Raw genomic sequence first — 13,614 nt, forward strand, 5'->3', positions numbered from 1 at the left:
GTATGATATAGTGTCCTTCCTTATCTCTTATTATAGTCTTTGGCTTAAAATCTAATTTATCTGATATAAGGATTGCCACCTCTACTTTCTTTTGATGTCCATTAGCATAGTAAATTATTTTCCACCCCCTCACTTTAAATCTGGAGGTGTCTTTGGGTCTAAAATGAGTTTCCTGTAGACAGCATATTGACGGGTCTTGTTTTTTTTTAATCCGTTCTGATACCCTGTGTCTTTTGATTGGGGCATTTAGCCCATTTACATTCAGGGTAACTATTAAAAGATATGAACTTAGTGCCATTGTATTGCCTATAAGGTGACTGTTACTGTATATTGTCTCTGTTCCTTTCTGGTCTGTTACTTTTAGGGTCTCTCTTTGCTTAGAGGACCCCTTTCAGTATTTCTTGTAGGGCTGGTTTGGTGTTTGCAAATTCTTTTAGTTTTTGTTTGTCCTGGACGCGCTTTATTTCTTCTTCTATTTTCAATGACAGCCTATCTGGATATAGTATTCTTGGCAGCATATTTTTCTCATTTAGTGCTCTGAATATATCATGCCAGTCCTTTCTGGCCTGCCAGGTCTCTGTGGATAGGTCTGCTGCCAATCTAATATTTCTACCATTGTATGTTACAGACTTCTTGTCCCGATCTGCTTTCAGGATTTTCTCTTTATCACTGAGACTTGTAAGTTTTACTATTAGATGACGGGGTATGGACCTATTTTAATTGATTTTGAGGGAATTCTCTGTGCCTCTTGGATTTTGATGCTTGTTCCCTTTGGCAAATTAGGGAAATTCTCTGCTATAATTTGCTCCAATATACCTTTTTTCCCTCTCTCTCTCTTTCTTCTTCTTCTGGGTTCCCAATTATTTTAATATTGTTTCATCTTATGATATCACTTGTCTCTCAAATTCTGCCCTTGTGGTCCAGTAGTTGTTTATTTCCATATTTCTCTGCTTCTTTATTCTCCATCATTTGGTCTTCTATATCACTAATTCTGTCTTCTGCCTCATTTATCCTAGCAGTAAGAGCCTCCATTTTTTTTATTGCACCTCATTAATAACTTTTCTGATTTCAACTTTGTTAGATCTTTGTTCTTTTATTTCTCCAGAAAGGGATTCTCTAATACCTTCCTTGCTTTATATAAGCCCAGCTAGCACCTTGATAATCATCATTTTGAACTCTTGTTCTGACATATTACTAGTGTCCATATTAATAAGGTCCCTAGCCATTGGCACTGCTTCTTGTTCTTTTCTTTTGTGGTGAGTTTTTCCCGCCTTGTCATTTTATCTAGATAAGAATAGATGAATGAGAGAACAAAATACTAACAGGGTAGCAATGACCCCAGGAAAAATATATATTAACCAAATTAGAAGAGATCCTATACCAGTGGGAGAAGAAAAGGGAAAAAAAGAAAAAAATATATATATCTATTAGACTTGTGAATAGAATAGAGCCACACACTTGATTTTGGGTGTATTTTGGTCTGTTAGAAGAAACTACTTCCCAAAATTTTAAATAAAGAAAAACATATATGTACAATAATAAGGATAAACATGATGAATGGATGGAATATGACTGTGAAGATGAAAAGTAAGAAAATTTTAAAAAAGGAATTGATAAGCTCAGAATTTGGTTGAGGGAAAAAGAAAAAAGGGAACGAATGTGATCTGGCTGGAGACTAGAAAAACTATGAGCTAGATTTAGGGTATATTTTGATCTAGGAGAAGAAATTGTATCCCAAAATTTTAAAAGAAAAAAAATCTACATGTATGGAAGAAATAAGGTTAAATATAATGACGGGATAAAATATGACTATAACAATGAGAATTTAAAAAGATTTTTTTAAAAGTATTGATAAGATAAAATCGTTGAAAAAAATTAGGAAAGAGGAAAAAATTTAAAAACAGAATAAGAAAAAAAGTTTAAAAATTTAATTTTGAAAGACCAAAGGATCATGGGGAAAAAAATACTGTGAATTCTATGTGTTGCTTTCCCCTAGCTCTGGAGTTCAGTCGTTCTCATTGTCTGGTGAACTTGGGCTTGGCTGGATGTTCTTATTAATTTGAGGGAGAGGCCTGTTGCCATGATTCTCAAATGTCTTTGAGGCAGAATTACACCACCCTTGCCAGGGGCCAGTCTAAGTAATCTGCTAGAGTTTGCTCTCAGGAGCTTTTTTTCCCTGAATGCTTTCCGTAGAGCTCTGGAGGACAGAATGAAAATGGCGGCCTCACAATCTCCAGTCCCATAGGAACTGAGAGCTCAGGGCCCCACTCCTCAGTGTGCCCTTGGAGAAAAGCAGTCAGTCTCTCCCGTCTCTGGGTCTCTTACTGCACTCCAAGCTCACCTGGCCTGTGACAGAACATTTCTGTCTCTGGTGCACGGCCTCTATTTGGAGTGTCCAAACCCAGCAGATTCCTGCTGCGCACTCCTGCACCACTCATCCCATAGGAGCGTGAGTCTTCCTAGATCTACTTCTTGTGGGGTCCCTGCCTGACGAGAAGTGGCCCAACTGTGCCTTGGATCCCGGTCTAATGTAAGCCCGAGATGAGAGCCCCATCCTTAGCTCTGACTCTGAGGCAGGCTTCCCTGCTCTGATACCTGGGAGCTCTGCCACACTCAGACACCCCTGGTCTTTTTGTGACCCCATGGGTCCTGAGACCACACTGTCCCCATGAGTGCTCCCTCCCCGCTTAGCCTTTGGAGCGACGTCCCTCAGTGGAGCAGACTTCTTAAAGTCCGGATTTTGTGCTCCACTGCTCTACCACTTGCTGGGAGCCGGCCCCTCCCCCTGCAATCTATCTTCCTATTTGTTGCCTCGGATTCACGTCTCCATACATCCTACCTTCTGGAAACTGGTTGATTTTCTGTTCCTAGAATTGCTGCTCCTCTCTTTGATCTCCTGTTGAGTTTGTAGCTGTTCAGAAGGGTTTGATAACTATCCAGCCGATCTCCTGGGACCTGATGATATTTAGGTCTCCTACTCCTCTGCCATCTTGCTCCTCTTTGACTTTTTGTTTTAAAGTATTTTAAAACTTACAGAAAACCTCATGAAGAGGTTTTTTTCACATTCATCAGTTTTTTAAAACATTTTACCCTGTTTGCCTCTCTTTCTCTTTATGTTTATGTATATGTACACATATGCGTATATATGTTTAGATACAGACTCACATACCCACTCATAAGTTATGTAGAAATGATTATACAAATTATATACATATTACTCTTTTTCTGAACCATTTAAGTATGGATTACATGCATCATGCCTCTTTACCCCTTAATATTCAGAATTGATATTTTCTAAGAAAAAGGATACTCTTTTAAGCCAACAAAGTACAGTTATAAATTTCAGAAACTTAACGTTGATGTAATAATTTAATATATGATCCATATTCCAATTTTTTCTGTTATGGTCCAAATTTCTTCCATTCCACTCCCACGCATTTCTTCCTTACCTTCCCCATTCCTTATTTATTTTGACCCTTCTTCCATCGAGAGAACCCTGTCTGTCCACAACATGACACTTTTACTCATCAGCTCAACCCTGTACTGCCTATAAAATAATTCTGGAATTGCTCTACCGTATGAAAACAAACCCACTAGGGAGAGTTCAAGGTTTGTTTGAGGGTGTGTAAGTCATAATTTTGCACTCAGAAGTTACTCATATTGGTTCTCTACCCTCCCCCAGTGTCCTTATGTTATTCATTTGAGATAAGATTAGTTCCTCTCTTCCTGTTCGCATTCAGTTTATTTTTCTTCATCCTCCCTGATTGTATTTTCTTGACATACTTTAATATGCTTCCAGGACTTAAAACAGAAAGATGTACTCAGAACAGTGTCCTCTGTACCCCCCCCCCCACCTCCTTCTGCTCTATTCTCCCTGCCAACCACTTGTGCCCACTCGTTTTTGCAGAACCAGTTTCATCATCTTCTGGTTTATTCATCCTGTGTTTCTTTCTGAAAAATAAAAATCAGATTTATCTCTTTCCCTTTTTTCCTTACACTAAACGTAAAGCACTTTTGCACCTTGTCTCTCTCCACATGAAGATATATTTTGGAAACCACTCCCTATTAGCTCGTAGAGACAGTGACCATTCTTTTTTACGGCTGTGTAGTATTCCATCGTGTAAATGCACCCTAGTTTATGTCCCCAACCCACTCTTGGATATTTAGATAGCTTCCAATATTTTGCAATTGCAAAGAGTGCTGTAGGGTGTCATCATAGGCGCATATATTTTTTTGTACTGTTAGAGGTTTATGTTGATGTCACATTTCTAGGATTGGATTGCAAGCTTGAGAGTAAGCATATAAACAGCTTTGTCACATGTTGCCAAATTCCCTTCCATTGCTATTATGCCATTTTGCCTTCCACCCACAATTAAGAGAATGCCCGACTCCCAACATCCTCTCTGGCAGAGTGTAGTGTCAGGATTTTGAACTTTTGCCAAGCAGGTGGGTGAGAAATGGCCTCTCAGTATAATTTTAATTCTTACTCCATAATTTTGAGTTTTAATTTACATTATTGAAGAAAGTTGGGGTTTTATGTTTAAGGGCTCTTTTCATGTAATATTTGTGGGTTCCTGCCCATACCTTCTGTCCACTCTTTGTTAAAGGAGGAATCTGGGGCTTTTTGACTCATCTTTAAAACTTCTTACAATTTTGGCCATCTTGGTCTTTTATCTGTGATATGCAAATATTTTTCTCCTATTTGCCATTTTTCTTCTCATTTGGTCTTTACCTTACCCTCACCCTTGTTTTTTTTTTTTTCCTTCTGTTTTTGTTTGAGAATTTCTTGTTTATTTTCAATAAATGTGTTTTTTTTCCTTGCCTCTGTCACTTTGAGCATTGAAACTCCTGTTTTAAAGGCCTTGTCAGATTATTCCATGATACTCATTTTATCTTCTTTGGAGTAATTCATGTCACAAGTGTTGATTTTGTTGGCTAGGTTTCTAAGCATTGGATGTCTTAAGGTTTTGGAATTTTGATGTTCGGGGTCATATTAAGAGGTAAATTTGTGTTTTGATTTTCTTTGCTTCCACCCCCCCCCACCCCAACGATAGTTTGTGTTTGCCTCCACCTGGCCCCGAGTGCCCCAGAACCTATGGCCATGGGCAGCTGGTGGTTTTCTTATTGTTGGCATGCCTTCACAGAGGGGACCTTGGGCCACCCCCTGGTGTCAAGCCCTGGGCCAGGGGTCCCCTTTCTCGAGTTGCATGAGACATTGGTCTCTCCCACCCTTGTGTGTGCCTCCTGCCCAGCACTCCCAGCCCCCATCCCCACGTAGTGCTTTGTGTCGACATTCTGCCTCTCACGCACAGAGATGATTATCTTGTTTGTGAGCTTGGTATTTATCGGCCACTTCCGCATGTTTGGAGCAAAGGAGCTATGTCAGAGCGTGATTTTATGGAACCTTCTTAACGTCAAAAACTCCTTTGTACTTACTCCGAAGGAAGGAATGTGGGAAGGTTTGAAGGGAAGTAAAGGAAGGAAACTATCCTGTGCCCCAGGAATGCAGCTGCCATCACTTCCGTTACTTGGCAACAATCGTGTGAGGCAGGAATGTTTTTTCCCAGTCCGCACGTGGGTGATAGGGACACAGAGTATGGGTGAGTGAGCTGCCCAGCCTTGCAGCTCATGGGAGGGATTGTGGGGGGGCTGAAGGCTGGCCCCTTGTTGGGTTTCCCCCTGATTTATGGACTCACGGGGCGGTCTGTCCCCTCTGTGCCTGGAATACCACATCCTGGCCTGGGTCTGTGGCTCAGGCTTAGAGGCTCACCAGTTAATTCCTTTTTTTGGAATGACTTGGGGTCCTTCAGCTAACATTTGTGAAGTGCCTGAGATGAGCCAGGTGCTTGCTAATCTCCTACTGGTTCTTTAACCTAACTCAAAACAACCCTGAAAAGCAGATCCTGTTAGTCTCATCTTCTCATCAAGGAGATAAATGCTCAGGAGCTCATTGGGTTCCCAGCTTCTCCCAGTTAGCAAACACAGGGCTGGGACTTCCACACTGTCTGGTGGCAAAGTCTTCAGCTTCCATGCTTCCAGCATGTTCTGTTTCCTGTGGTATCTTCCCAGTCAACCTTCCACAGTTTCAGGAAGCATGATGCCACAGCAGGGGAGAGGCCTCGAGGGCAGCTCGGTGTGAGGCCAGCACCTGAGGGTTTCTGGGGGGCGGCTTTGCTCGGCAGCTCCTGAGATACAGGGCCCATGTTAACCACTTAGGTTCAGGTGTGAATCTGGGCCCTCAGGATGGCTCTCCTCTTTTGGGCCCAAAGATGGTGCTTCCAAGTCACCATCAGAGATGTCAGCCCAGTGTCCTGACAGAGAACAAACAGGTCTGTTTCCCTCAGGTAATTTTGTGGTTTATTGGGCCAGATGGTTCTGTGAGGGCTGCTTTATCCTATGCTCTTGAAGAAAGACCACCGGCTTTGAATTCAGAGACCCTTGTCCCCATTACTATCACGTCACTCAGTATTTTCTCATCTGTCCCAATTTTAGGTAATAGTTCTCGTGTTGACTTTTCATCTCCCCGACCTGAGTCCCCAAAGTCTGAGTGCAGGGACCTCCGTTCTCTCATTTTTTGTTGCATCTCTGTCATCTAGCCTCCAGCCGGCCCATAGGAGGTGAAAAACAATCAGATTTTAGATGAATAAATAAAATGAGGGAGAGCTGACTGCAGCCCTGGCTCCACCATTTGAAATCTCTGTGACTTCCAGCCATTTATTCACTTTTCCTTACCTGCAAAATAGACAAAGACCGGCAGTTTTGTAGGACTGTTGAGAAATTTGTAGACGACCCACAGAACTCACAAAAGGTAAGCCTCCCGTCCTCCTCTCTCATATAATTGTGAATTAATGCCTTGACCTGGCTGGGGGGCTTCGGGCGGGAGGATTTTGGTCAGAATTTTCCCACACCTGGAAGGTGCTGACGTGCCCAAGCCCCGAGCTTCTGTCTTCTCCCAGGCGGGAGCCAGTGGCCTCCGAGAGCAGCTGCTAGCATGCGCTAACCTCTGCCAGCAAGGCCGTGGCACGGATCTGCCCGGGCTGCTGCAGAAACCCTGGCCAGCTCCAATTAGGAAGCTCTTCCGTGGAGCCGAAGGTTTTGAGGTTAACCCTGAAGAAACAGCTCCCTCTACACCAGCCTTTTAATTAAATGCTCGCGTTTACTTTCCGGAGTTCATTGAATCATTTTACCTGCATCGTGGGGCTTGACAAAGCCCAGTTGCTTTGAGTAATGGAAAAGTACAAAATGAGGAGGCTTCAGGGAAGCCGTCCAATGACACAAGCCCTGCTGCTTCTGTGCCACTCTGTGGCTAGGCGCCCACCTGGGTGGGGACCCCGCGTGCAGGAGGAGGGGTCCAGCCAGGGAATCATTTCCTGATCCCTGCCTTGGACTTGGTTCTTGATACCCTGAGACCCACGAGGCGAAGTAAGGATCTCAGTTTCCCCGTAGGGTGACTCAAGGCTCTGGGGGCCACAGAACAATTCCCAGGAACTTCTATGCTGGGCTGTATTGTGTGTGACAGTGGTGCTACCCTTAAGATATGACAGTATTGTTGGGAGACAGGGTTCATACAGAAAATATTGCCAGAATACTTTTGTGCTGATCCAGGCAATAGCAATTATAAAGCAAATAGGAGCCACCATTCATTCATTGCTTACTGTGTCCTAGGTCCTTTAAATACGTTCTCTTTCTTGATAGTCCTAACCTGCTCTCAGAGGATCAGCTAACACAGTCATTTCCCTAAGCAGGGGCAGGTTGGGCTTCAGGGGCCAGCTTCTGGCTGGGTTCCGGCATCCCCACCAAAAACTAAAGGAGAGGCTCTAACAGGTAGTAAGTCCCTCTCTGTGTTTCCTTGTACCCCCACCTCCCACCTCCCTGCAGCTCCGTCCTACACGGGGCGGTCACCTGCCATCTCCGGCAGCAATGGGAACCCGCAACAAGATCATCGGACCTTCACCAGCTTTCAAGCAGAGGGCACACCTGGGCATCAGGGAGGCACCTGGGGATGGATGACCCCCGATTTGTCTGGACCCTGGCTCTCAGAGCCTGGTTGCTGAAGCAGTAGCAGCAGTTTGGGGTGGGGCCCAGCAGGTGGATTTTTAACAGTCTGCGGGTGATCCTGATGCACGTTCAAGTGTAAGAACCACTGGTCCGGGTTCACAAACCTGCCTGCATGTCGGAATGGCCTGAGGACTGTTTTGTGGGGTTTTAAAAAAATGATGATGATTAACTTAATTATAAAGTAAAATAAGCTTCACTTTTGGAAACAATTTTAGACTTACAGCAATATTGGGGAGGTAATGCAGAGAGTTTCTCTGTAGGCCCCACTCAGCTCCCTCCCGTTATTAACATCTTACATAAGAGCAGTGTGTTTGCTACAGTTGATGAACGAGTCCTGATACACTGTCATTAACCAAAGTCCTTACTTTCTTCAGGTTTCCTTAGTTTTTGCTTAATGTCTGTTCCAGAATCCCATCTAGGATCTCACATTACAGTGAGTTGTCGTGTCTCCTTAGGCTCCTCTGAGCTGTGCTGTTTCTCGGACTTTCCTGGTTTTTGATGACCTTGACCACTTTGAAATGTACTGATGAAGTATTTTGTAGAGTGCCCCTCGATCTGGATTTGTTTCATCTTTTTTGCATGCCTAGAAACGGGGTTGTAGGTTTTTGGAAGACCACGTGTTGTGTTGAGGACATATGCCATCACCGTGACCCATTACTGTTGATGTTGGTCTCCGTCACCTGGTTGAGGGGACTTTGCCTTCTCCATCTACCCCAGTCAGGTTTCTCCACCAGCCAGTTACAACCCCTGCCCCCCAGCTTTCCATGCTGTGCTCTGCGGAAGGAAGTCACCAGCTCAGGCCATACTTAACGACTGGGGCTCCGCCTCCCTGCGGGCAGGGAATCTACAGAAACTGTTTGGAATTCTTCTACATGGGAGATTTGTGTCTTCTCATCTATTTATTTACGAATTTGATCACTTAACGGACATCGGTATGGACTCACGGGTACTGATTTTATGCTTCAGTTATAATGCAATTCCAGTCTGTAGTGTTGTTCACATTGTTCAACCTTTGACCATCGGGAGCTCTTTCAGTTGGCACCTCTGTCCTTTTGACATGTGTCTTCACCACAGAGATTTTTTTTTTTTTAACTACTTCCTTCCTTTCCACCACCACAAGCTTATCTTGTTTGTTTCCTGCCTCAGGCCTGGAATCTGCCGTTTCTTCAGGGAATCCTGGTTCCTTTTACTGAGAGTGGTATCAGAAACCAAGACCTGGGCCCTTGGTGTGCTCACTGCTATTGGGGTGTCAGTGGTTCTGGGTCCTCTCAGCTGACAGGTGGAGGAAATACACGTGTGTATAGTGCCCTGTGTACACACACGTACCTGTAATTGTGTCCGAATGTAACTGTCTCTATCTGTGTTACAGATTCATGAGGTCATCCTGGTATCTTCCAGTGTGGATCCACTGCCACATGGATCTTTCTGGTCCCCTCCCCTTGCTTATCTGTGAACCCCCACTCCAGTGGTGAGAAGCTGTGCTCCTGCCATCTGCCGCCCATTCCTTTAACCATTCAGTTCCGGCACACGTGGATAATGGTGTCAGAATCTGAACTCTCACCCCCGTCCATGGGAACCAGATCCACTAGCTGGAGCACAGGGTTTCTCCGTGGATTATCTTGCCTTTACTTTTACAAACTCCTCCAGTCATTCCTGGAGTTTCTCAGGTGCTGAGGGCCTCCCCCCACTTTGGTGAGGATGTTTCACATGTTGGTCATATAGTTCGATTCTTTGATCACATGCTGCGTGTCATCCTTGGACTCCCCCAGTCTCGTCAATGTATTTATTTTAATTTGCATCCTTTAAGCTTCACTGTCTGTGCGGCAAAGCTCTTTGGATTTTGACAAATGCTTAAATGTCCCGCATTCACCATCATGGTATCCTACAGAGTCGGTTCATCACCCTCAGGATCCCATGTTTCCCCTGCCACACCTCCTCTTCTTCCTGATCCCTGGAAACCACCGATCTTTTGACTGATTCTGTGTAAAGGGAATCGTACTGGCCTCTTTCACTTAGCAATATGCATCCAAGATTCATCTGTGTTACGTTCCTGGCTTGACGATGAATTCTTTTTATGGCTGAATAATACTCCACGTTACAAACGTACCAGTTTGTTTATTCATTCGCCGAGGAAAAGACATACTGGTTGCTTCCAGGTTTTGGTGATTATAAATAAAGCTGCAGTGTTTTCGTTGGTCTATTTGATTTTGTGGCCTTCAGTTGTGGGTTCGAAGTTGTGGGTTCCTTGCTGCTGAATGTGCGTGAGCACAGGTAGAGGCTCCCAGGTAGGTGTGTGGGAGGGGGATCGAGGGTCATAGGGGGCCCTCCACAGAGAGCGCTGTCTGTCCTATTTCAGATTTGGAGATGAGGCAGTTAAGCGCTGGGCCCTTCTCCACCCGAGATCAGAGGGTACATGGAGGTCCCACCACATCCGATCTGAACGTGCTGTGATCGCCCTCTCGTGCGGCTGTTCCTATGTCGGTTTCTCACTTTGGTTATCTGATTTTGGAAGGCTCTGCTCTGACCAACGGGGGATTAAACCTGCACAGCCCCGTGAAGAGGAAGCTGGAAGCAGAGAAGGACTATGTCTTTGACAAGAGGCTCAGGTACAGCGTCCGCCAGAACGAAAGCAACTGTAGGTTTCGGGACATTGTCGTGCGGAAGGAAGAGGGGTTCACACACATCCTGCTGTCCAGCCAGACCTCAGACAACAACGCGCTGACCCCCGAGGTGAGAGGCAGGGGACCCCAGGGGAGGGCCAGGCTGGAGAGGGCTTCTCATTCAGAATGGGGCACTGGCTCTCTCTCTCTGTTCCATCAGGAGCCAATGATGGTAGCCAGCACACATGCAAACTTGACTCTGGGACACCATGTGCTGATGACCTTACATACATTATCCATTTGATCTTTATGATACCAGGTAGTGATACTATCCCATTTTACAGATGAAGACTCCAGTGAATGGAGAGATTCGGAAAACCGATCCAGGTCCCAGAATTAGTCACAGGGCAGCTCCGTGTATCTTGGGCTTTTCCAAGCGTGTCACATTTCCTTGCTTTGGAAGGAATCCTAGTCACTCAGCTCACTTACTTTTTTTCAATTGAGAGAGAATTCACATATCATAGATTTCACCCTTTTAACATGTACATTTTTAAGTATATTCACAACGATCTAGTTCTAGCACATTTCTGTCACCCCCAAAGGAAACCCCATGCCCATTGCCATCCTCTGCCCATTTTCCCTCACCAAGTCCCCAGTGACCATGAATCTACTTTTTGTATCTACCAGTTTGCCTGTTCTGGACATTTCGTGTGAACGGAAGCATATCGTATGTGGTCTATGACCAGCTTCCTCCACTGAACACCATGTTTTCAAGGTTCACCCGTGGGGTAGCACATGCCTGTGCTTCCTTCCTTTCCCTTGTATGGATGTGCCACGTTTGGTCCATCAGTCATTCAGTGATGGATGTTTGTCTTGGTTCCATCTTTGACTACTGTGTTGTGACGAATATCACGGCAAACGTTTGTGTACGAGTTCACGTGTGAATGTGTTTTCAGTGCTCTTGGCTGTTTTCCTCTTTGTGGAAGTGCTGGGTTGTGTGGTAACTCTGCATTTGACTCTTTGAGGAACTGCCAACCTGTTTTCACAGTGACTGTGCCATTTTCCATTCCCACTGGCCATATGCAAGGGCTCTGGTGTCTCTGCATCCTTGTCAACACTTGTTACTATCTGTTCTTGTTATTGTAGCTCTTGGAGTGGGCGTGAGGCGGCGTCTTACCGAGGTTTTGGTGTGCATTTTCCTGATGGCTAATGATGTTGGGTGTCTTTTCATGAGCTTATTGGCTGCCTGTCTCGTTTCTTTGGAGAAATGTCTGTTGACATCTTTTGCCCCTTCTTAAAATTGTTTTTTTAACTCTTGAGTTTTAAGACTTCTTCATCAGACATTTGATTGGAAAATATGCTTTCATTCTGTGACTTGATACTTACTTTTAAAAACTTTTTTTTTTAATTTCTTCTCAGTGTTCCAGAATTCATTGTTTATGTACCACACCCAGTGCTCCATGCAATACATGCCCTCCATAATACCCACCACCAGGCTCACCCAACTTCCCACCCCCCACCCCTTCAAAACCCTCAGATTGTTTTTAAGAGTCCACAGTCTGTCATGGTTCATCTCCCCCTCCAATTTCCCCCAACTCACTTCTCCTCTCCATCTCCCAATGTCCTCCGTGTTATTCCTTATGTTGCACAAATAAGCGAAACCATATGATAATTGACTCTCTCTGCTTGACTTATTTCACTCAGCATAATCTCTTCCAGTCCCGTCCATGCTGATACAAAAGTTGGGTATTCATCCTTTCTGATGGAGACATAATACTCCATAGTGTATATGGACCACATCTTCCTTATCCATTCCTCCATTGAAGGGCATCTTGGCTCTTTCCACAGTTTGTCAACTGTGGCCATTGCTGCTATGAACACTGGGGTACGGATGGCCCTTCTTTTCACTACATCTGTATCTTTGTGGTAGATACCCAGTAGTGCAATTGCAGGTTCATAAGGAAGCTCTATTTTTAACTTCTTAAGGAATCTCCACACTGTTCTCCAAAGTGGCTACACCAACTTACATTCCCACCAACAGTGTGAGAGGGTTCCCCTTTCTCCACATCCTCTCCAACACATGTTGTTTACTGTCTTGTTAATTTTGGCCATTTTGACTGGTGTAAGGTGGTACCTCGATGTGGTTTTGATTTGAATCTCCCTGATGGCTAATGACGATGAACCCTTTTTCATGTGTCTGTTAGCCATTTGTATGTCTTCATTGGAGAAGTGTCTGTTCATGTCTTCTGTCCATTTTTTGACGTGATTATCTGTTTTGTGTGTGTTGAGTTTGAGGAACTCTTTATAGATCCTGGATATCAGCCCTTTGTCTGTAGTGTCATTTGTGAATATCTTCTCCCATTCCGTGGGTTGTCTCTTTGTTTTATTGACTATTTCCTTTGCTGTGCATAAACTTTTGATCTTGACTTGTCACTTTCTTGATGGCATCCTTGGATGTACAGTGCTTAAAATTTTGATGAAGTCCATTTTACCTGTTTTTTCCACCTTACCTTTTTAACCCTAATCATGCTTGTATTTTAAGTGAACACAACGGGGAGACAGTGAATACTTAATGCCGTTGCATAGACAGCACCATTTAAGATCTGGGGTCCTGAGGGGGAGCAGTGAAGAAATGATGACTATTTTATTTTTTTTTATTTATTTATTTTTTTTAAAGATTTTATTTATTTATTTGACACACAGAGAGAGAGAGATCACAAGTAGGCAGGGAAGCAGACAGAGAGAGAGGGGAAAGCAGGCTCCCCGCTGAGCAGAGAGCCCGATGCGGGACTCGATCCCAGGACTCTGGGATCATGACCTGAGCTGAAGGCAGAGGCTTAACCCACTGAGCCACCCAGGCGCCCCGAAATGATGACTATTTTAAAGAGATTCTTGATGGTGCCAATGTGGGAAAAGACTCATCCAAGAAGACTTCTCCAACTAGACCGAGCTGCCC

General features: G+C 44.4%; 1 protein-coding gene across 1 annotated transcript in view; it reads left to right on the forward strand.

Moving 5' to 3' along the window:
• Positions 1 to 13,614, forward strand: part of CDYL2 (chromodomain Y like 2) — a 164,918-nt gene that overhangs the window by 125,099 nt on the left and 26,205 nt on the right. Inside the window, exon 3 of the mRNA XM_080828122.1 lies at positions 10,571 to 10,788. Coding sequence (XP_080684248.1) covers positions 10,571 to 10,788 — 218 coding nt within the window. The remainder of the gene's footprint in view (positions 1 to 10,570; positions 10,789 to 13,614) is intronic.

Source organism: Martes martes (genome assembly GCF_963455335.1).
Source record: "Martes martes genome assembly, chromosome: 17".
Classification (NCBI taxonomy): domain Eukaryota; kingdom Metazoa; phylum Chordata; class Mammalia; order Carnivora; family Mustelidae; genus Martes; species Martes martes.